General features: G+C 32.5%; 4 protein-coding genes and 1 non-coding gene across 7 annotated transcripts; 4 read left to right on the top strand and 1 right to left on the bottom strand.

The window, feature by feature from the left end:
• Positions 424 to 3,843, top strand: LOC109326108 (D-cysteine desulfhydrase 2, mitochondrial). The gene is made up of 7 exons (XM_019558772.1): positions 424 to 539; positions 635 to 928; positions 1,079 to 1,121; positions 1,448 to 1,795; positions 2,541 to 2,670; positions 3,003 to 3,179; positions 3,301 to 3,843. The coding sequence occupies exons 1-7, from the start codon at positions 468 to 470 to the stop codon at positions 3,536 to 3,538; spliced, it is 1,302 nt and encodes a 433-aa protein (XP_019414317.1). The 5' UTR covers positions 424 to 467; the 3' UTR covers positions 3,539 to 3,843.
• On the top strand, positions 5,190 to 9,856 carry LOC109326967 (uncharacterized protein At1g04910). Its single transcript, XM_019559919.1, has 11 exons — positions 5,190 to 5,507; positions 5,716 to 5,766; positions 5,854 to 5,944; positions 6,466 to 6,542; positions 7,129 to 7,217; positions 7,381 to 7,500; positions 7,933 to 8,049; positions 8,129 to 8,272; positions 8,363 to 8,486; positions 8,584 to 8,775; positions 9,108 to 9,856. The coding sequence occupies exons 1-11, from the start codon at positions 5,259 to 5,261 to the stop codon at positions 9,465 to 9,467; spliced, it is 1,614 nt and encodes a 537-aa protein (XP_019415464.1). The 5' UTR covers positions 5,190 to 5,258; the 3' UTR covers positions 9,468 to 9,856.
• On the top strand, positions 11,673 to 12,640 carry LOC109326529. Its single transcript, XM_019559223.1, has one exon. It carries the CDS (start codon positions 11,700 to 11,702, stop codon positions 12,612 to 12,614), a length of 915 nt encoding a protein of 304 aa, XP_019414768.1. The 5' UTR covers positions 11,673 to 11,699; the 3' UTR covers positions 12,615 to 12,640.
• TRNAR-ACG lies at positions 14,667 to 14,739 on the bottom strand. The gene has a single exon. It is a non-coding gene; the product is annotated as a tRNA-Arg (tRNA).
• Positions 16,925 to 21,840, top strand: LOC109326190. 3 transcript variants are annotated; one of them, XM_019558879.1, is made up of 16 exons: positions 16,925 to 17,081; positions 17,161 to 17,217; positions 18,478 to 18,632; positions 18,750 to 18,846; positions 18,956 to 19,096; positions 19,339 to 19,443; positions 19,693 to 19,776; positions 19,848 to 19,963; positions 20,199 to 20,300; positions 20,386 to 20,499; positions 20,592 to 20,648; positions 20,795 to 20,861; positions 20,969 to 21,022; positions 21,323 to 21,397; positions 21,492 to 21,530; positions 21,654 to 21,840. In XM_019558879.1, the coding sequence occupies exons 3-16, from the start codon at positions 18,613 to 18,615 to the stop codon at positions 21,774 to 21,776; spliced, it is 1,194 nt and encodes a 397-aa protein (XP_019414424.1). In that variant the 5' UTR covers positions 16,925 to 17,081; positions 17,161 to 17,217; positions 18,478 to 18,612; the 3' UTR covers positions 21,777 to 21,840. The 3 variants fall into 3 exon arrangements, with proteins under 3 accessions (XP_019414424.1, XP_019414426.1, XP_019414425.1); XM_019558881.1 differs by lacking the exon at positions 17,161 to 17,217 and having other exon boundaries at positions 16,925 to 17,115; XM_019558880.1 differs by lacking the exons at positions 16,925 to 17,081; positions 17,161 to 17,217 and having other exon boundaries at positions 18,471 to 18,632.

Here is a 24,071-nt window from a genome sequence, read left to right as displayed (position 1 = left end):
ATGAGACATTAGATGATTAATTTAGTATCATTCTCTAATAACAGGCACGAAGTTTACTAGTTAAAAATAGCCACTACAAAACTTGAAAGAGATTGTTCATTTCCAAAAAATGTGAGGGGATATTTATTAGTACCAAAAAAGGATGGATAACAAAATATTCACCAATTCATATAAGATTATTAAATTATAATCAAACCCGTTGAGTTATCTAATCCAATTGTTTTTTAATTTTACATTTTCTTCTAAAACATGAAACCAAAATTACTTAAAAAAATTACATTTTTTTCAAAAAGTCACTTTGAAATAAACATTTTTTGTAATTCCACTTTTTTTATAATCACTTTTTAAGTTTCTTCATCTTGTACAACTTACTCTTATAGTGTTAGGATAATCCTCCTCAAATATTGAGTTGTATAGATATAAATCTATTAACCCAATTCTTCAAACATGCGAAATCAAATGAAAAAATGCTGAAAGTTGCAAACTTTCACATTCCTAAGAATGTTTCAATCTTCATGCGAAACAACAATACTTTTCAGGTTTTTCCCAACATATCTTATTTCACTTCTCTTTACTCTTTACTATGTAATACCATAATAACAACAACGTTACAATTTGTTTATTACATGTGTAGGTGTTTTCAAAATCAAAGGTTACACGTGAAGAGTTTATACAACAGGTTCTTAACAGAAAATGGACATTGCATAACCCTGAATCCAAAATTCATCAACTCATACATACAAATCCAAATAATTTCATTTTGAACAATAATCCAGATTTTGGTAATGATGCCATGATTATGAATAATAAAGGGAACAACTTTTATATTGTTCGTGATGATTTGTTGCACCCATTGATTAATGGAAATAAAGCAAGGAAATTGGATGCTCTACTTCCTATTATTCAGCATTATTCTGTCACTGATGTGGTAAAAATTATCTTATCCATCAATTTATTTAACCAATTTTTGTTAGCAAAGGTGTTTCGTATACTGGGTCGCCCTTATTTTTATCCGACAGTTGTTCTTGATTTTAGTGTTTCGGAAATCGAATAACATTAGGAAGAGGCATTTTTGTAGGTTACTTGTGGAGGATGTCAAAGTGCTCATACAGCTGCTTTAGGTAGGTAACTTTGGCGGTTATGATTAAAAGTTAAAATTGTGCTGATTTTTCACAAGTGTATTATACTTTGGGTAAGAGGGTGAACTTGTCGTCTTGTCGCAACGGTAAGGTTGTTGCTTAATGACTATGAGGTTACAAATTCAAATCGTGGAAACTGCCTCTTCGCTTGCGGAGTGAGACTGTGTACATCTAACCTCCCCTGATCTCACTAAGTGGGAGTCTGGTGCAGTAGGCCGCTTTTTTTATTATACTTTTGGTTGAGCTCAAGTTAAATTGTTGATGGTATCTCTTATTTCTGTTGAATTCATGGTTTGCTTATATTGCAGCTGTTCTGTGTGCTGAGAGAGGAATTGCGTCACATTTGCTTCTACGAGGAGAGCAACCTGAAATCTTGACCGGCTATAACCTCATGTCTACAATATATGGAAATGTCACATATGTTCCAAGAAATGTTTATGCTAACAGGGAAGACATGCTACAGAGCTATGCTAAGTCGGTGGCCGGTAACAATGGTTCTGTCCTATGTTTCAGTGATATCATTCAAGCTTCTTCAGCAACTGAGTCGTCTACTTCTCCAAATTTTGTTCAATTGGATGTAAGTAGAAGTGAGGGAAACAATGTTCGAAAGATTTTAATTGTGAATGAAGGAGCAGGTGATTCTGTAGCTCTACTAGGTAATGAGAAGATGAAGTTATAAAAGAAAACAACATTTCATATCTTCTGGAACATAGAAGGCAAAAACTAAGATAGAACTAGACCTGAAAATCTTTCCGGATAAAAATAATTGTGAATGAAGATGAAGGAGACTTGCTAAGTGGTGCTTTTATGCAAAACTTTCCAAGATAAAAATAATGTGTTTTATTAGAAAAATAATTTGTATTTGCAGGTGTGCATATATTTCTCGATTTTCAAGAAGATGTAATAAAACCTTAATAGAAAGTAGCATCAAGCGAAGTTCGGCATTAGATCCTAGCATAATCACAAAGAATCAAGCATTTTATTTAGACACCATATTCGCAAGTGATTATTAAATGGGTTTAGAAGGGTAGCACATTCATATGCATGTGTGCAAGTGTGCAACTCATAATGTTAAATCATGTCTTGTGCTTGCTGCTTGGCCCGGATATTATCTATTCGATAAGGGCTGTTTAAAGTTTGGAGACTATCATTTTGACATGTATATTCATGTGGTTTGTCGATAATACCATCTTGTCTATGTGCGGCTGTACTCGTTGAGAACTTGCATCCTGACATCTTTTTCCTGTTCAAACTAATATATTTTTAATCATACATTGATATATATATATATATATATATATATTCATTTCATTTATTTCTTCAAGTTGATGCTTAGATTTAGTAAACTTTAATTGTTTGTTACTTGCCATAACTTTGTGGAAATATTGTTTCTTTGTATAGGTGTTATTCGGTTAGTTGAATACTTATCACAGGATCATTTACTTGGAAAACAAAGGGCCTTGAAACTTGTTGTGGATGCTGGTACTGGCACAACTGCTGTTGGTTTAGGAGTTGCAGCCCTTTGCTTAGGGTATGTTTCAATTCATGTAACATGCCGAATTAGTTTCAGAAATATATCTGAATAATTTTAATACCATTGTTCATAATTTTAGAGGGTGAGGTCCAGGGCAGCGATAAGGTTGTTTGTCTTGTAAACTGGAGGTCATGGATTCAAATCCTGAAACCAGTCTCTTTATTTGCTAGGGTAAGGCTGCATATATTTACCCTTCCTAAATCCACTAGGTGGGTGCCTTGAGAACTAGGCCGCACTATTTTGTTCATGTTTCGTGTTTTACAACCATATTAGAATTGCAGCATTAAGTCGTGGTAATCGTTGTTCCTGTCTGATTTGTTTCCATGCAGACTCCCATGGGAGGTATACGCGGTAATGCTAGCTGACAAAATTGACGGGTACAGAAAACAGGAGGAACGCTTGATTTCTGAATTCAAGAACCATTTTAATGTTGAGTTTAGTACCTACAATGAACACGGAGAAGATGACGGGATCGTGCATTGGGTGGAACGTGGTCATCCAAGAAAGTAAGATGTTATAAACTTCACTAGTATTATATATTAACACCTGCTAGAGTTATAAAACAAAAGAATCAAAATGTGTTTCTGATTGGTGTTTTTCCCTGAATCACATATTTGCAAATTGTAGATTCGGCAATGTTTTGGAAGGAGAAGTAGAAGCATGTCAGCAAATTGCGCAACAAAGCGGTGTTCTGGTGGATCCTGTGTACACATTGGCTGCCTGGGAAACAGCAATGCTTCTCTCTAGCAAAGAAGCTGAAGTTGGGTCAGGAGTGGTAATGCTTCACACTGGAGGAACATTAGGCATGTTTGGGTTAGCACAGAGGTACAAAAGTTATTTTGGCAAGCTCAAAAAAGGGACTTAAAACAACATTAAAAAGAGGTATGGTTTTGATGTCTGGTTTAAATGCTCTATGTTCCCCTCATGTATAATTTCCAACAAACAATTGCCCTATTACCATAGAAATGCACTCAAAGAATTTCTATTCCGATCTGTTATCTCAAAAAGTGTATCACTTCACACCCTTCCTATTTGGCTATCTCGGAATTCATTGCTCGGACTAATTTATACGAATCTTGTCTCAGATTATATCATGTTATTATATTGTTTCTTAGTAGTGCAGAATGTATCATCAGGTATCATTCCTCTAGAATAATAATAGTTTATTCCTACATAAAGAATCACACAGATATGATTATGTTGAGGGTTGCTACAAACACTTAATTGTTCAACTATTTCAAACAATAGGGAGAGTAAGTTCTATGATCCAAAAGAATAAGAAAAGGAAAAAGATTGAAAAAGATTTAACCTATATAAGAAAAAGATTGATGATTTACTAAGTACTAATTACCAAGAACAAGCACAAAGTAGGACTTGTATGCCACAAAAGTCTTCAATCTTCAGCTTATATATAATTACTTTATAATCACATTTAAGTAACCAACTTAATTAAGCACTTATTTAATTAGTAAAGGTATGTATGAATAAGCAGTTTAATTAGATAATTATTTTGAAATAAGCTTAAAAACATATTTTATAAGTATATTGAAATAAGCTAGAAAACTTATAGAAATGTTATAAGTTATTTTTATGAACTAAATTAGGAGTGTATATTGTATTGTCACCTTTGTTTTTGTTATCAATTGTAATCGTTGACAAATAGTGGATTTTTACAATTCATGTCACAAGATGAGACATCATATTTTGAACAAGACACTCTTCTTGGGAATGTTTTTTAATTTTTAGTGTTACTTGTAGTTTTGACACACATGAGAAGCAAATATTGAAGGTAAGACTATTCTAGATGGATTGGAATTATCATTGGCAATTTGGGCCATACCCATGGGGCACGTCCGCACGTTTTGGGCGGACAGAGTATGAAAAATGTTTCCATCCACCCTAAAATGTCTGCTCAACATGTCATTTTCGCCCACAAACATTTCAAACAGGCAGGTAGAGCAGCCAATGAGCATCAATGAATACTACAATAAGAAATTTGATGTGCAAAGTATTGCAAAAGTAATTCATGTTCTTATCACTCGAACACAATGTAACAATTTTCCAAAATATAATGTCTTACCAAATAACTACATGTTTGTTTATGCAAAACAAAGTGTTATGTTTTATGCTTTGAATCTCATTGCCACATTGTGCATCCATGTAATATCAAATATGATAACATAAATATTCAATGTTTCAACACTGAAACAAAAAATAAGAGACAATATATAATATTTTATAATGTTCCATATAATAGATCACTTTTAATTTTTTTTTTTAATTTAAGGCGATCCACAAATCTGTTATGCCCATGTTTAGGACGGACCACAAGTCAGTTCTGCCCATATATAGGACAAATATTTCATATCCTATTTAAAAATGAATGTTATGATGAAATATTATAAGGCCCAAGCCCAAGAAAAGTGCAAAAATAAACAATGGAGAATAAATAAGGAATAATTGTAAAGTATGACAGTTTTGCCCCTAATACGATAATGTAATTACAGAAACAAACAACTAAAATGGATCTGAATTTTCTTCACCCTTTTCTTCTTCTTCTTCTTCTTCTGCTACAACAGTAACCAATGGCGGAGTTACGACACTCCACGTCATCACTCGGTGTACGATCATCATCTTCACCGATGAAACGCGATTCACCTGATTCCTCCCCTCTCATTCCCACCACTGATAACAATCAAAGTCCTTCATCTAAAGATCGTGACCGTCCATTATTCTCTTCCTTCTTCACCGATGATCCTAGGGTTCATCACATTTCTCTATTCCTTCTACTAATCCTCGCTTTCATCTCCGTTTTCGTTATCTTCAATCATTTCGTAACTCTCTCTCTCTCTTTCTCTATTTTATTTTTATCCAATTTTAATTTTCTATTTTTTTTTACTTATTTCAGTAGCGAACATGGATCTACATAATATATTGCCAAAAATAGATACTGAATAAACAATATTTTGATTACTACATTATGTTCCTTTGGATCTGATCCTATTTGGTCATAATATTGATTTGGGTTTTAATTTATTGTAGAATGCTCCTTATTTGTGTAAAAAAGATGGAATTGTTCTTCATTGTCCGCATGTAAGTGTTATTTTGGAGATTGTTTTGGTGATTCATTTTCTCCTTCTACATTGTTCAATTGTGTTTTTTTTGGGGTGTAATTATTAGGTTAAAGAATCACCATCACTTTGGGAAAATCCTTTATCATCTACAACATCTTGGAAGCCTTGTGCTGAGCGCAGGGATGGAGTTATATCAGGTTTTCCTTTGCTTTTTTTTTTCATTCTATATTAACTTTATTTTATTTATTGAGCCATGCTTAAAGTGGCCTTATGAATTAAATTGACATTGACATCCCCATTCAGAATCTGGAACAGTTTAACATATTTTGCATTTTTCGGCGGCATCAACAAACTGTAGTTGTAATTATGAATTATAATCTTAAGAAAAATTTCTGGATAAATCCATGGTGAGATTTTTTAGTTATCACTGGAATGCAATTCTTTGTTAATGAAGTGAATAGTCGCATCAATATTTTGGTCATGCTCTACCTTTGGTAACAAAAAAAAGAGTAATCTCTGCTAAGTCTTTGAAACTTGTAACAAGGAAGTTCTGTATATCTGTACTCTATGAAGTTGCCGATAAATACTTCTAGTGTAATATTCTCTATTTATATTAATACGTTTCTGTGGATGGGTTGTCATTATATATATTAGTGCCCATGTCTGTTGTTTCTTGTCTGACAGCTGTTATTAATAATACTTTCATATCTCCTTGTAGAGCTTCCTCCTGAAAATGCAACAAATGGTTATATATTCATCCATGCTGAAGGTGGTCTTAACCAGCAAAGGATTGCGGTATTAGTCCTTTCAATTCTGATATACTCTACTCTAGATTGTTTTCATTTTCTGATGCCATCTTTAATTTTTCATTTTATTGTTTGCTTGTTTTCCTTTTGCATTGCCATTATTCTCTGATACGCTTTAGTTGGAGAGTTTGTTATACTTGTTGTCAAATATGTGAACTTAATGTGCTTTGAGCGGTTGTCTCATATAACTTTAAAGGAAGAAAACGGTAATCTCAGGACAGCATTTATTGGCATGCTCATGTGTTTTTATGGTGCATATTTTAGATAGATTCAATTGAAGAAATTGACCGGACAGTATGAAATCTAGATATTGATGCCCTGGTAATATTTTCAAGGATCCCCCTCCATTATTATCTGGTACTGAAGTGCTGTCTCAACACTGTACTGTTCCCATTTTAGATCACAAGCAAAACAACTAGATATACCATTTAAAGCTAGTTCTAATGTTGCATTCGATCCATGATGCTGATTTTACTGTCTTGTATATTGAAATAGGCTCAGATTTTTTGTGTGTAGAATTGTTATGTAATATTTGTTTGTCAATTGTTTACTTTGGCTCATACTTCAAAATGCAGATATGCAATGCAGTAGCTGTGGCAAAAATATTGAATGCCACTCTTATTCTGCCTGTATTGAAGCAGGACCAGATTTGGAAAGACCAAACGTGAGATCTCTTGTCCAAAAGTTTTCTCATGCTGTTCATTCATCTACCGCTCTGCTTTCTTATTGTACTTTCCTTATTTCTCTCCAGTAAAATGTTTTTGGGTCTTACCTGAGATTCCAATGGTGGTCCTTGCTGACCATGATGATACATTTCGTGATTGCAGAAAATTTGAAGACATTTTTGATGTGGACCACTTCATTGACTACCTCAAATATGATGTCCGTATTGTCCGTGATATACCGGAATGGTTTACTGATAAATCAGAGCTATTTTCCAGTATAAGGTTTGATAGATTCTTGTGCTTTTGATTTGAGTCTGTTGAACGCTTAAATCCCAAGTTTGTATAAGAGATGGATAAATATATCGTTTTTTTTAAGTAATGAATAATATGTCAAGAGCCAGTGTTATGTTGGTTCTCTGTTTCATCTGTGGCCTTATTAACATAAGGTTTTGGTTGAAGTTCTGAATTTCTGGACCGAATAGATGATGACGTGGGAAAGGGAGGGGACAATTGTATCCGGATAGAGAATACACAAACTAAATGTCCTGTCTATTTCATTATCTTTGATGCTTTATTTCACCTCTTATATATTTCTCTTAGCTTTACCAATGATGTCAACCTTGATGATTATGAGAATTGGTGTTATATGTTGATGCCTTTCTGTTTGGTTGCAATTGGTTTTACTAACCAAGAAAATTGTATTTTGTCTCTCAGGCGGACTGTAAAAAACATTCCAAAATACGCACCCGCACAATTTTACATCGACAATGTTCTGCCCCGGGTCAAGGAGAAGAAGATTATGGCTCTAAAACCTTTTGTCGATAGGCTGGGGTAGGCCAAGGATGATATATATGTTAGACACCACATATTTTATGTAATTGACGTCATGATGTCACTGTTCTTGTTTCAGCTATGACAATGTTCCTCCAGAAATCAACAAGTTGAGATGTAGGGTTAATTATCATGCTCTGAAATTTCTTCCTGATATAGAGCAAATGGCTGATTCACTAGCATCAAGGATGAGAAACCGAACTGGCAGTTCAAATCCTTATATGTATGTGACGTTTTTCATCAAGACCTTGCTGTCGATGAATTTTGGTGTGTTTTTCCGGTTTCAGTGATTTAACACTCTTATCATAAACAGGGCTCTGCATCTTAGATTTGAGAAAGGAATGGTCGGTCTATCATTCTGTGATTTTGTTGGGACAAGAGAGGAGAAAGCTAAAATGGCAGAGTACAGAAAAAAGGAGTGGCCTCGACGGTATAAGGTGCTATACTCTTTTGAAAAATAAAATAAAATAAAAATGAGCAATAAGAACCTTCTAATGGAGCATTTTGGTCACTTTATCTTTGTTGAAAATGCAGAATGGTTCCCACTTGTGGCAATTGGCTCTGCAGAAGCGAAAGGAAGGGCGGTGTCCTCTAGAGCCCGGTGAAGTGGCTGTTATTCTTCGGGCTATGGGATATCCGAAAGAAACTCAAATTTATGTGGCTTCTGGACAAGTGTATGGTGGACAGAACCGGATGGCTCCACTGAGGAATATGTTCCCTAATCTGGTAAAATCTCTTCACCAGACCTTGAGCTATTTTTTTATATTGTTTCCTTCAAGTTCTAGAGATTTTGAAGTTTTTTTTCTTTTTCTTTTTTAATGTAAACCACACCCATTCATCATGTATTGGATGAAGTGAAGTCATGGCTCATGGCATAGGATTCTAATGTCAGTTGAAGGCTATCTACCTAAGATGCTATTATCTTGCTTTGCATAAATTTCACTTGTCCATTATAACTGAGTTAACATATTAAATCATATCCCTCTATAACTTCACATGTGAATTCCTTTGATTCTTTTACAATGTGATTATTTAATCTTTTCCACTTTTGGTAACAGGTTACAAAGGAGGAGTTGGCAACTAAAGAGGAGTTGGATGGTTTCAGAAAGCACGTGACAAGCCTTGCAGCTCTTGACTTCCTAGTGTGCTTGAAATCAGATGTATTTGTGATGACACATGGAGGCAACTTTGCTAAGCTTATCATCGGGGCACGTAGATACATGGGTCACCGTCTAAAATCAATTAAACCCGACAAAGGATTAATGTCCAAGTCTTTTGGGGATCCATACATGGGTTGGGCTACTTTTGTAGAAGATGTTGTTGTTACTCACCAAACTCGAACAGGATTGCCGGAAGAGACTTTCCCAAACTATGACCTCTGGGAAAATCCCCTCACTCCTTGCATGTGTAAAGCCTGATTACTGCAATTTTATCGATTCTAGATCAACACTGGGACCCGAGACTCAAGATGCATTTCGAAGATATATGCCATCTAACTTACCATTTCTATCCACATGGTAAACTTGGAAATCTGGGCCGTGGTTAATGCACCATTTGGAGTAGATGATACTCTCTTCCCCATCTAACATGCAGCACTACCCTACATTCATGTCCTTATCAGGGAAGAAATTTATTTTTTTGTAATAAGAAAAATATGTAAATCAGTAATCACTTACGAATATGCATGTTGCTCTGTTTTTTATGTAGTGTAGTAGTTTTGCTATATATCCTATGTACCCAAAAAATGTGAGATCATACATTGAGTTCATTAGTGAAGTAAATGATGCAGCTTTTAATTAAGAGCCTAGTATATTTGAGTCTGTTGTAGAAGAAAAATTGTTGAAAGAAGAAATTGATAACTTGAAACTCTGGGAACTAATGTGATAATCCTCATTCTTGTGCTTATTTTCACTCAATGTGATCAATTGCTTTTCTTAGTTGCTGGTTTATGGTGATCTGATATGAATATTGGTCATAATGGAAGCCATGAATTAGAAAGTAATCAATGTAAGAGCTCTTTTATATTGTTAGTATATTATCTATTGTTCATATTTAATTATTATTGACCTTTAAATAAAGGTAATACAAATGAATATTAGATAATATAATAATTACGTACAAATCTTTATACTGACAATGCATAAGTATTATACTCTAAAAACTATATCAAAATTAAGGAAAATGGTGTGCAACACATAACATTATGTAATTTTGACCAAAAACTTAAATAGTTATTTTGACTAGTTTCTGAAATATATAAACGAGGGAAATAAAGAGTCCAACAATCTTCCTTAAAATTTTCAAACGACTATCAATTTAAAATACTTAAAAAGACTTGTTCTGATTCACTTTCAAACTATACAAAGTGAAGATAACTTAAACTCAAATTTACTTTTATAAACACGTTCAAAACTTTATTATGGGTATAATTTTGTTGTGTTTGAGTGGAAAATTGCACAAAGCTCCTACTAATATCTCACATCCATAACTAATTTCCTTTTGGATATTAATGATCTAAGTATAACCAATAAGACGTTGATCTAGTGTTGTATGACTTTATTGAATCTCGAAAGTCGAGAGTTCAATTCTTAAGAGCGACACTTATTGAAATGGGCAGCCGCAAACCTGAAAGTGTTTAATTCATTACCCAAAAAAAAGTGAGAAAATATATTTGATAATAAAAAATAAAAAAATAAAAAAATTATGTCCCACATAATTGAAAACCCATGTAATATGGGTTCATGTATGTGCAAGTACAAGACAATAATGGAAGTGCAACATTTGCTTTCTCTTTTAATAAATAATGGTAATAATAACAAATAAATAATTTATTGGTATTCCAATATATTTGTGACCAAAGTGATAAGTGTTTATTGAAAAAGTCAAAATTTCACATTCCAAAGTAAAATAACAAGTCATTACCAATGTACTTATTTGTTTAAACATATGTATCCTAATCCTATGACACATCATAAAATTCCATAATTTGATAGGAAATGAAAACAAAAGCTCTTAAAGACAAGATACCATAGTTTCACAATAAAGCAAATTAAGAAAAGTTTGTTAAATTTACGGTGTGAGAGTTTTATGCATTATCACTATATCATTTATATTTAATCATATAATTATACAAATAAATAGTAGATGATGTACTACTGACTGTATATAAATATTTATACCGATAATGCATATATATTACGATTCAAATCTCATTTATATATATTGTCACACATGTCTATACATAAACATAAATACGGTCTTGTTTTGTGATTATAGTACATTGAACATAATTCATTATCTAATAGTTATACACTTCAGAATTCAAAGGGTTATACTTTGATCTATTTAAGTAACTTATGACTTAGTGTAATTCAACAATAAGATATTAATCATATTAAATGTTTCTTATCAAAATCAATAGTTTTAATTAGTAGTTAAAGTACATTGAACCTGTTAAACAAAATTAGGATTAGGACAATCTTTCATATTTCTATCATTTCTCAACTACTTATTTAAGAGCCTCAAAAGAATTTGAATTGAAATTTTGATTGGTTTCAATTCAAAAATCAAATTTAAACCTCTTATTAATCAAACCCTAATCCCTTCCTTTTATATATTTGTTTTGATTTTTGAAAACATTTTCATCCAAAATGGATAGGCAAAAGAACTTAGAAGAAAAAGATCTCAAGAGAAAGCATCCAGAAGAAGTAGATGAATCCTCCTTTTCAAGTTTTTTGAGACCCAAAACAAGTTACCCTAATGATCTCACACCACATCGTCACATTTTTCCATCATGCCCACTAACCCTAGAACCGTCGTTCCAGGACCATGTAATAATTTCTCCTCGACTAGGGTTTTCGCCCTCGGTCGAAGAATTGCTATCAACTAAGTTACCAACCAAACCCCAAGTTACTGTCATTGATTTCATGGGGCTATCATCACCACCACCACCTCAAGAAGCAGTTGCGGTCACGGTCACGGATCCTCCAAACTCAACCTCTATCTTGAATCCTCCCCCTTCGCCACGAAGCAGTCGTCGCAACCCTACTCAAGGGCTGCGACAACAAGGAAAGAGTGAAACAATCACTCCACCATTTCCTTGGGCTACAAACAAAAGAGCAGTGGTGCATGACATCAACTATCTCATGAGAAATCAAATCCATACAATATCAGGAGATGTTTATTGCAAAAGATGTGATCAAAAGTTCAAGATGGAATATAATCTGATGGAGAAATTTAGAGAAGTGTGGAAGTTCATAGCAGAAAACAAAAATGCCATGCATGATAGAGCAGCAGATAAATGGATGAATCCAATGTTACCAACATGCATGCATTGTGGACAAGAAAATAGTGTTAGACCAATAACACAAGATGTAAAGAAGAAATCAATGAATTGGTTGTTCTTATTGTTGGGACAAATGTTAGGGTGTTGTACCCTTGGACAGTTGAAATATTTCTGTAAACATACAAAGAATCATCGTACTGGTGCAAAAGATAGGGTTCTTTATCTCACTTATCTTGCACTATGCAAACAACTTTATCCACAAGGACCCTTTGATCGTTAGTTTTCATTACCTTATTCTTAGTTCATCATTTCATCATTTCATGAATCATGATCATGATTATGATTCATGGTTTATTTCTTAGTTGGAGACTCATTTAGTGGTTTTATTTAGTTTTATGCATTTTATTTTCTAGTTTCGTTTTCTACTTATAATAGTAGTTCTACTTGAGTTTGTTAGATTTGTCTTTCTTTTAAGGGAATTAAGTGTGTTGGGATTGTGTAATTTTATGTTTTCAATTTCGTTGTTGTTGTTTTTTAACTTTTGTTTCAATGTTGATGATGTAATAAGAAATTAACATGTTAACAAATTTTAACTTTTTTTTTTGTATTACTAAGTGTATTCGTTTGCCCTTTCGGGTTCGTGGCTGGTCCTCCCGACAAGTGTGATCGTTAATTCATTTGGTTATCAGAAAAGTTAAGTGAGTTGTATTCCATATTTCCAAGAGATGGAATGATGAAGGTTAAATAAGGGCGGGGCAAATATTGTTGCTGTTCTTAAATCTAACTGAAACAAGTTTCAATATGAAATACTATTAATCAATTAATAATTTTAAAAGTAAAATATTAAAGATACTCATAAACAACACATTTGAATTTTAATAAGGTAAAACTCATACCATGCCACATGCAACAAACATATACTTATGAATTTTAGAAAGTGATTTTTTAAACTACCAGCAATATAAACGTGCCAATAATATAGTGGTACTTGTGTCTCTAGGTACTACAAATATTTACATACAAAATACTCAAAAAATAACTCCTAATTTTTTTTTTCAATTTTTAAAACTCCTAAGATATATCTATATATGTATCCGTTTTATGTGTGAGTACCCACTAAGATTTAGAGAAAACTTACAAGCGGGTAGAAGTAAAAGTTCTCATGTATAAAATGTGTAGAGGATAATTACTGCTCGTATTTCCCTGTACTCGTTGTCATCCCTAATCCTTGGCAAGTGCAAAAGGTTATCAAACTTCAACCCCATAAGAGGTTTGTGACAATGACCCCTTTTCTCCTTATTTTTATGTCCTATGAATGGTAAAACTTTCTCTTGCCAATACAAGATTTGTTTGTCCGAGAATATAGCTTCCAATTCGAATCACAAAAAATGGTCCATGCATATTTCACCTACTCTTTTGCTAGACAAAATGCTCTTGGGTTTAAAATATTTCTTTGGTCTTTGAGAGATTTTGAATAGCTTTGTAAGTTAATTGTACTAAGTTTAGAGTTTTCCCCCCTAAAATAGTGGTACAAAATACTTAGAAGGACAAATGTACAATTATTATTACCTCCATAAGTTCACAAACAAGCTTAGAAAGCACTTAGGTTTTCTAATGTATAAAGGAATAGTTGGCATACATAATTTCATCTTTATTCTTAAAAAAATGCATATAAGACTCTCAACCGTTGCTAAAAATAATAATCAAGGGGACTAAAAGATGATCATTTTTTTTGCAACAATACTAAAAAAATGTAATCATTTAAAATTTGAAGAGATAATAGATAAAGTTATTATAAAACTCAAATGATGCAAGACTTTGTTAAAGCCACAGAAGTAAGACCAAAAGGTCAAGAGTTTTATTCGTTGTGTGCGACACTAGTTGGGAGGGAGAGTCATCACCCCGAAAGAGATTAATTCTTAATCAATAGGGTTATATGTATACCTTTAATAATATAAAAAATCTAATTCTTAAATAGAATTATGTTATGTTAAAATAAGAGATGAGCAATACTAAAAACCAAATTGATTTTATATCATGATGGTTATGTACATATTATGATGATTGATGGTCAAATATAAAATGAACCACTAAAACTTATACATAACTTTCCTATTGATATATGCATGAAACTCCCATATGCAACATATAAACTATAAAGTATGAAACTCTCAAAGGGGATTGAATTTTGTTGTTTGTTTTGACCAATAAATTTCCTTTGTTTAATATTTTTGAGTAAAAGACTATACATTTAGGAAATCACAAATACATTCTATTATTCAACATACTTTATGTGTAACTCAAAAATAAAACAAAGTGGCAAAAATAAAAACGACTCTGCTGGGGATCGAACCCAGAATCTCTGGTTCCGTAGACCAGCGCCTTATCCATTGGGCCACAGAGTCATCGACATGTTTCTCTCATTGTAATTAACCTATTTATTCTACTATAAAGTATCATTCATGTGTAAATTACCATTGAATTTTAAATAAAAGTAACCCATCATTTTCTTACTATTATTCTTGTATCCTCCATTCTCATATTTATATCATATACTAACTTAGCATTGTATAACCTTTTCAAGTACCTCCTTAGACTTTTCCAGAAAAATCTTAGACAGCACTAGGATTCTCTACATCAACCATCGTACATTTAAATTCACCTTCTCAAGACTAAAGAATAGATTCTACATATATAATATTTGATATTTGTTTCAGAATTTTATTTTTACATACTCAAATTAGAGATACTATATAGGTAACAATATAATCTAACTTAATTGAGAGATAGTTAAATTCTTTATATAATATTTGTTCAACCTCACTCTAAAAAGGACACGTTACGATTGGATAAGACTAACAACTGTCAACTCTAAGCCGAACTAGATGAATGTCCCTTAAACCCCATAGGTTCTTGGCCGAATAACCGAACAATCAGGAAATATGCCTTGTTAATCGAACAATAACGACAAGACGATATAGGGACCACTCCTGATACCCTTATGCTATGTTACATGTAGAGGAATGTCACATCATCTAAACAACATAGACTTCTACTACAATCTGTGTGCTACTACACTTTTGGTCAGACAACAAGATATGTCTACAATACGACTACTTAGTCTATTATAGGCTATAAGTCAACTATCTACATAATATAGATCTGTCAAAGCCATCTGACATATGAAAAACAACTTTTGTATGTCTAGAATAGGTCTGACAAAGCCATTTGGTCGCCCAAGCCAATAGTATCTACAAGAAAATGTTTCACTCACATCTCCACTATAAGAAAGACTTACTTATTCTTTATCTATTGCTATGATTCTCTTACTATTATTCTTGTATTCTGTATTCTCATATTTATATCATATACTAACTTGAGCATTGCATATTTTTTTGAAGTACCTCCTTAGGCTTTCTAAGGAAAATCTTAGACATCACTAGAAATCTCTACATCAACTATCGTACATTCAGATTCACCTTCTCAAGACTAAAGAATAGATTCTACATCGTCAGCCGCCATATATTCAGACCCCACATTTTTAAAACTAAAGAACAATATTAGACTTTAATTCTCATCATAAGTATGAATAATATTTTATTGGTAGAGGTGTATCTCAAAAGGACTAATATTCCTTTTTTGGTCAAAGCCTCATAAAAAAGACCTTAATTTATAGTTTTTTCTTTAGTTGTTTGATTATAATGAGTTATACCTTTACAAAAATTTCTCACATACCTACTTTTGTTTAATAAAAAATATGAGAAAAGTTAGCTTTTATTGTGTTATTAATATTGTATTGATTATCAAACTAATTAAAGTAATAATATATTATCAGGAGAGTTCAACTTATAGTTTAATAGTGAAATCACATATAATATATAAATATTTTGGTGAAAATTAAGTTTTTATTTTTATTTTTAAAGAAATCCGACCAATAGGATATAAACAAAAATTGATTGTCCCAATGCACAATTAATAAGATTTGTACATCGTACTAATATGTAGTTCAATTCAATATTATTCGATCCAACGAGAGACAATATAATTTAATATTGATAACACTGATTTGATTTTTTATGTTTTTTAAAGTTATGCATTTAATGAATGAAAAATATATTTATTTTTCAACTTGAAACATGTCATCTTCATTTAATTAAGAAGAATATATTGATTGACCCTTTTAAATAAAATATATTCCATTTCCGTTTCCTTGAAGCAAATTCCATATAAGAAATTTATTTTGCACCTATGCAATCCCAATTGAGTCAAATATTCTAGTAAAACTACTATATAAGTTTACATATAATCACCACTTTATTTATTTACCAAAAAAAAGCATTATTTTATTCTTCTTACTTTTTGTGAAGCAACCAAAAAGGAAAATAAATTTAACGGTTCAGATTTTATATAATCGTGTAGTCGATTGTACCATATTAAAAAACATATTCAACATATTTATATTTTTGGTATTATCATTTATACTAAATTTTAATTAAAATTAATATTTTAACATGTTATCAAAAGATTTTATTGATCGTATCTACGTAATTCTCGAAACAAGTCTTTCTCATAAAACCAAACATCATAGTGAGTCATTCATTTTCAATTATTTTATTCATCTTTGCGTTTTATTTCATCGTACTACACAAAACTTCCTCAACATTGTGCTGTCGTTTTTCTCAACTACAAAAAACATCTCTTTTTTCCTTCACTTCTCAGCTTATTAAAAAAAGCTTCAATTTTTATGGTTAGATCATCATCTTGCTTATTGGGTTATTCATGTTCAGTTTTCATTCTCACAAATTAATAATCTTTTTTTTTTGCAGTGACAGAAAGTTCAAATACTACTACTCTAGGACTGAATTTGTCAGCAATCATTCAATGTAACCAAATATCATTGTTTATGATCATAACTTAGTGCATTAATTTTGATGTTTTTACTTAACTGGTTTTGTAAATTGGGGTTAACAGAGAATTTTTTATGGTCCAGTTGATTATGGAAGTGCCCTCTTGAGTGAAAATTTATCCCAGCAACTAAAAAGATGTAAATTTTGATGAATTAATCTATAAGCTGGTTTATGTTGACTAGTACAATTATTTTGTGGAATTGGGCATGTTTAGATTAGATTATTTTGATTTTAGAAAAGCTTCTGATTAAGAGTGCTTTTGCTTGGAATGAATTTTTTGAATTACAAACAACCCGGTTTTGCTGCAATACTTGAAAATGGTTGACATATAGTTATCATATATGATACTTTGATACATTTTAGATAGTTTTTCGTCTATGTACCTTTCAATTATTTCATTATTTTTTCCGTATTAATGTATCTGTATTGTGTTGTATCCGTACCCGATGTATATATAAGTGCCTTTCTAGATTGTTAAATAAGATACCCCGAATATGGTCAGTTATGCGAACGAAAGTTGGTCCAATTGGTAAGGATTCAAATCATATCCTACAAGGACATGAGTTTGAATCCGGTTGCCAACACGAGGACCGCGCTAGTGGTAATAGTACATCTGTAAGTGCTTATAGAGCCTTGACGCATGCCTCGGCCCTGGTCAGCCCCCACAATCTAACTCACCTAAAACTTTATAACATCACATATGATCAGTTACTTTTATCTTTTTTTTCATTTGAATCTTCAACCGTAGTTCTATATTCGATAGAAACGGAAGTATTTTGCCGAGCTACTAAGTTTGGTGGCTCTTTTGTTAAAGAGATCACATGGGTTGCTTACCTAGTAGAGTTGTTTTGGGAGGTTACACATGCTTTTCGTGCTTACGGTTCGTTTTACTCATTGTTTTAATCAGCACAGTTAGCTAACTTTGGTTTCTATGCATTTCCCGCAGCGTGCTTATAGGCCGTGTTGTTCACGCTCCCGTAATTGTCGTTTGATATGTCAGAAAAGTAAACTTGACAGAATGTCATTATGATAAGTTGCTTTGCCACACATAAAAGTAAACAAATCTGACTTGTGAATCCCACTGGCATATTGTGGATATTACGAAATCGTACTCCAAATAATATAGTCTATTCCTGTCATATGATTATCGCCTTTATTCTTTTAAATTTGAACCATTGTCTGGTTCCATTTACTAATGTAGTTCATTCATTCATTCATTCTTTTTCCATGCTTCAGCAGGGTTTGCATTCTTTTAACAAGCATCTCGGTTTCTTATATCGAGAATACCTGCATATCTGCAGTTGATAAATGGTGAAGAATTGGTCGGGAATATAGTTGTATGAGCACACAATTAGAGAAGTTTTGAAATAAATGGGGACCATTACTCACAGGTTTAATCCTTAGAGATCTTTAACCTTGTTATTCTTTTTTGTTCGGAGAAACTTTGTATATGCTAGTTAATGGCAGAAACTCCCTTGAATTGACATTTTCCAATTCATTGGTTTCAGTTTTATTAGCAGAAAACCAAGTGAAATTATGAAGCTTATTGTGACAACATTTATTGGAGTAATTTTTGGCTTCTTTTTAGGAGTAACAATAACAAAGGTGCAGACTAAATATCTTTTTGTTGAACCCCGAGTTCGAGTTTTTGTCGATGGTTTTATGTTATTGGACATGCAGAGCGAAAATGCTAACAGTGCTTAACAATTTGCAGTTGAATCTCCCATCTAGCATTCTTCCTTCCATTGATCGGTCTTACATTGAAGGCGAACATACAGATCATAATACTTCGTCTTCTGTGAAGAATAACAACACAAACTCGTCTCACAATAAATTATCAAATGAGACATCAAAGGTAAACACTTTATCCTGTCACCATTATTAAGGACATTTTAAATTCCTAGCTATGATTGAGAGGAAAAAATCACAATAGGCCTTCTCATACAACAAGTTAACATTATTCATTTTGCGTGTACTTGTCCATTGCATACTATTGATAAAGGCTTCCGAGAATGATTTTGTGTTATATAGTATTTCGAAATTTGGTATTCGGAGTCTGTATATTGATCTGTTACCTGCTCCTTATTTTCTTCGCAGATTTGGGTTCCATCAAATCCAAGAGGTGCAGAAATATTACCTCCAGGCATAGTTGAGGCCGAGTCTGATTTTTATTTGCGTAGATTGTGGGGTGAACCCAGCGAGGTGTGTATCCTGAAACAGTTTATATGCTGAATGTGGCTACAATCTTCAAATGTCATAAAAAAACCACTTGTTATTTTTCTTCCGTCTTTTGAGAGATGGATTGAATTTAAGCATAGAAAGCATGTCCTTTCGCATGCATGGAAATAATTTAGCCGAAATACAGATTAAGTTCCTATTAAGTGTTACACCTATAACTATAGTAAAAAAACTAATGTAGACTTAGCATTTAACTAAGTTTGCACTTTGCAGGATTTAACGACCCAGCCGAAGTATCTAGTAACCTTCACTGTTGGCTATGATCAGAGAGTTAATATTGACAAAGCTGTGAAAAAGGTCTCGGTCCCTTTCTCTCTCGGGTTGCATATTCTTGTTTATGTCTTTTAACTAAAGATTTGGTTGCACAGTTTTCGAACAACTTCACAATCGTTCTATTTCATTATGATGGTCGAACAACTGAATGGGAAAAGTTTCCATGGTCAAAGAAGGTTATTCATGTGAGTGCTCACAAACAGACCAAATGGTAAGAAGCTATTGTATGTTCATCACTTTCGGATGCAAATTTTCGTTGTCACTTTTGGTTACAACTAGCCGGATTTAAAATTTATACGACCAAAACGAGTCCTTCACGAAATAAATCAAATTGAAACGATCAATAAAGATAAAGGAAAAAAAATGTAATCAAGCCTTTAGAGAACTAAAAGTGATTCATTATTTCATTACGCTATCATATTGATCATTTGAGTTTTCTCTCATAGGTGGTATGCCAAGAGGTTTCTGCATCCGGACATTGTGGCACCATATGACTATATATTCATGTGGGATGAAGACTTAGGGGTTGAGCATTTCGATGCAGAGGAGTGAGTATTTGATACGGAAAATAATTTTATCTAAGGTTTTAGTTTTATTTAATGTTTATATATCCCATTGTTACTTCAATTGCAGGTACATAAAATTGGTGAGGAAGCACGGGTTGGAAATTTCGCAGCCTGGTTTGGAACCTAATAAAGGGTTGGTATGGCAAATGACAAAAAGAAGAGATGGTCAAGAAGTTCATAAGTAAGGATAATTCGAGTCCTGCTCCGTTTTTCTTATGGTTTTCATTTGAAAGAATGCGCATTAATTTCTTTACTTTCTTGGTTTTCTATTAGAGTAACCAAGGAGAAACCGGGATGGTGTTCTGACCCTCACATGCCTCCTTGTGCAGCGTAAGTAACTACTACGGGTGTTTCGAGGAGCTTATTTCGGCTTATAGCTTATTGAATAAGTGCTTAATTAAGCAGTTTACTCAAACGTGTCCTTATTGTATTATCTTGTCTACTATGCTGAATCTAATTGTGTCATGTTAATGCAGGTTTGTTGAGATTATGGCTCCAGTTTTTTCACGAAATGCATGGCGCTGTGTGTGGCATATGATTCAGGTTGAACATATAATCCTAATTGTTTTAAAAATGTTCATTCACTAGTTGATACAAAGTTTCTTTTAAGTACTTAATGTATCATGATTGTACAATTCTTGGCATTGCAGAATGACTTGGTCCATGGATGGGGTCTCGATTTTGCACTGCGAAAATGTGTTCAGGTGAGTCCCTTTTCGACATTTTCCCCCCTTCAAATCATCTGATTTCTCAACTATTTTATTCTAAACGTATTCTTACCGCCATAAACCTTCTAAGAGTGACATATAAAGGTCGCCTTCGGCACATAGACAGAACAGAATAACGTGTCTCGATCTCCTTGGTTCCACTCTTTTAGTAGAACTAAAGTGTTTCGCTTTTTAACCCTTGTGTCCCATTCTATTGCATTCCATTCCGTTCTAGCATATCTACCGAACGCTACACGAAGAACGCTTATAAACTCTTATACTCTTTTAATGATATAGCCTGCACATGAAAAGATTGGAGTTGTTGATGCCCAGTGGATTGTTCACCAAGGAATTCCCTCACTAGGGAATCAGGTATAACTTGTTTGCCATGATTATTCTTTGGACTTAACATTTCTACTAAAAAATGAAGTCATGAAATTCTTATTAATTTTCTTTTTCTTCGTAGGGCGAATCATCACACGCCGGAAAACCAGCGTGGCAAGGGGTATGTTATTGTTACGCATGTTTCACATTCATATTTTTTTTACACTGTCAAAGTATAGATATTGATGGAGTTTGGTTATGAAATATGTAAATGTCGACATTTCGATGTTTTTCTTGATTCCAGGTAAAGGAAAGGTGTAGAGCCGAGTGGGCAATGTTTCAAGATCGATTAGCCGATGCAGAAAATGCTTATTACAAGTCTATCGGAATTGATATGTCTAAGTCCACCACACATCCTAGTTATTAACAAAGATCAATGTTGACAAATTATATGTAACATTAGTTACTTTCAATGACAATATAAATTTCAATATTTTGGTGTTAATGTACTTTATTTTGAATAATACAAGTGCATCTAGGTTTATTTCTAGTGATTAACTTCATTATTAATTGAATCAAATACTTAAAAATTTATCAACAAGACATTGGTCTAGTAGTCAAGGGTTCGATTCCGATAAACGATATACGCCATAGATATGTTTTGAGTTTGTTGTGGCCTTCTCTCATATCATATCATGTTGTAAGTATTTCATTGTATAGTTGACACGTATAAATGTATTTTTGGAGATGCATATTTATGTGGGTCACATAATCATATATTTAATGTTATGATAAACTCTTCTAAACAAAATTTGTATTCTATTTTTTTTCCTTATATCCAAAAGTGTTTTAGTCCAAGTTTTATGACATTAAGAAAATTTTATGTATTAAATAAGTAAATAGATAAGAATATATACACACTATATTAATTGAATTAATCGAGTGTCTAAGTAGGTCTAGAAGGGAATTATCAAGTTACGTAAGTAGTGTTTGATAGTTATATTAATATAATATATTTCATGATCACAAGCACATCAAAATCATCAATCTTATACAATATTAAATTATTGCACTTGCTGTTAAATCCACATTCATATCATGTGTGTCAATAAAAAATCAATCATGTTGAGCTTGTAGAAAAATCAACTCTTTTTATATTTATATCTCCTTAAAATATTTACATTACATTGCATTAATCTAATGGTGCAAGATTCCGTTAAATCATAGGATAACTAAAAAGTTAAAAATTCAATTCATGAGAACGACACTTGTTGGAAAGGACAATCACACATCTTGAAAAAGATTAGTTCCTTATCCAAAAAATGAGAGAATAATCTTGATAGTATAAAAAATTAGTTACATACTCCTTAGTTTTATGGAACATTGCCTTAAAATATTATACTCACAATTAATATTGGGTTGAAGCCTAATGAGTTGTAAGATTTTTTTTGGTAATAATAATGATATCCTTTCATCTTTATAAGTGGATTAATCTCTTTTCAATGTGTGATTATTTATTCCAACAAGAATACACATATATTGTCCCATAAATTATATTATTGCATGTATCATCTATTGTGATTGATCAGAAAAATAATTAATTATCAATTTTGTAACTTCAAAATATTTTTCTATCGATCATAGTATTATGATACATGTAGTGATATAACTTGTGTCATAGAAGATATGCTCTCTCTAACAGACATTATTACTAGAAATCAAATCTTTAATTTTTAGATTTTTCTGGGAATCTAGCATGACTTTACACGATTATACCGACACATCATTGCTAATTAATGGTAAGGACTTAGGAAGATGAAATGAGATGGAGAAAAATGATTGGTTGAATTTGAAGCATTATTATTACGTTATAGAAGTGACAAAAATGAATAAATTTGGGAAGGTGCAAAGTGAAAGGTGAGTATGCATGCCACGAGTCACAAGAACTGTGGTCAGAGTTGACACGTACCCATTTAGTGATGCTGAATGTTTTTATTAATTTATGTCATTTCAATCATGTTAATACAATGTCTTGACATGTGTTCATAATGTCCCTGCTTACTTAACCAATTCAACCAAACCATGGTTACAAGTTTTCGTACTTAGCTAGGATATGTGACCCTGATTATGTTTTTCCGGGGTTCTGGTTGCTCCTATCAATAAGTATCATTTCTAAGAATCGAAACTTCGACTTCGAAGATCCAGACCAACACGTTATTGCTCTCTAATAAATTATGTAAAGTTTTAAAAAAACATTTCATTTATGAATCTAATGATTTAAGATATGAATTTTGATTGATAATGAAGAGTTCTAAAAAACACATAAAAAAGAGACAAACCAAAAAACTATAAAACTAAAATGAAAACATAAAATAGGATGAATGTAATATTCGGACCACAAAATATATTGAAGTTAAAAATTTAATAATTAAATATTTTTCTACATAACTATGGCTCATAACACATAGAATAACAATGATTATGGGACAGTTGATGAACTCCTATAACAGTGTAGCCTGAACATTTAATTAGGAGATCATATGATTAATTTTTTTTGTATTTTAAATTTTTTACTTAAAAAATGGAAAAAATATAAATATATTGTACCAAATACAATATTGAAAACAAGAGGACATTGTTTCAAGTGTTATATGTTTGATTCCCCTTAAGCAAGGTTTCGGGTTTGAGTCTTGTAGATAGAAAAAATATTCGTTGAGAGAGT

Source organism: Lupinus angustifolius, chromosome LG14 (assembly GCF_001865875.1).
Source record: "Lupinus angustifolius cultivar Tanjil chromosome LG14, LupAngTanjil_v1.0, whole genome shotgun sequence".
In the NCBI taxonomy this organism is placed as follows: domain Eukaryota; kingdom Viridiplantae; phylum Streptophyta; class Magnoliopsida; order Fabales; family Fabaceae; genus Lupinus; species Lupinus angustifolius.
This window is presented reverse-complemented; position numbering and strand designations above follow the sequence as displayed.

Bases quoted from the DNA above. Each gene is read 5' to 3' on its own strand.
- LOC109326108 (XM_019558772.1), top strand. From the start codon at position 468: ATGCTGAAAGTTGCAAACTTTCACATTCCTAAGAATGTTTCAATCTTC. The intron at 929-1,078 runs GTAAAAATTATC...GCATTTTTGTAG, and splicing joins ATTATTCTGTCACTGATGTG to GTTACTTGTGGAGGATGTCA. The intron at 1,122-1,447 runs GTAGGTAACTTT...CTTATATTGCAG, and splicing joins TGCTCATACAGCTGCTTTAG to CTGTTCTGTGTGCTGAGAGA.
- LOC109326967 (XM_019559919.1), top strand. From the start codon at position 5,259: ATGGCGGAGTTACGACACTCCACGTCATCACTCGGTGTACGATCATCA. The intron at 5,767-5,853 runs GTAAGTGTTATT...TGTAATTATTAG, and splicing joins TTGTTCTTCATTGTCCGCAT to GTTAAAGAATCACCATCACT. The intron at 8,776-9,107 runs GTAAAATCTCTT...TTTTGGTAACAG, and splicing joins GGAATATGTTCCCTAATCTG to GTTACAAAGGAGGAGTTGGC.
- LOC109326529 (XM_019559223.1), top strand. From the start codon at position 11,700: ATGGATAGGCAAAAGAACTTAGAAGAAAAAGATCTCAAGAGAAAGCAT.
- LOC109326190 (XM_019558879.1), top strand. From the start codon at position 18,613: ATGGGGACCATTACTCACAG. The intron at 18,633-18,749 runs GTTTAATCCTTA...CATTGGTTTCAG, and splicing joins ATGGGGACCATTACTCACAG to TTTTATTAGCAGAAAACCAA. The intron at 21,398-21,491 runs GTATAACTTGTT...TTTTCTTCGTAG, and splicing joins TTCCCTCACTAGGGAATCAG to GGCGAATCATCACACGCCGG.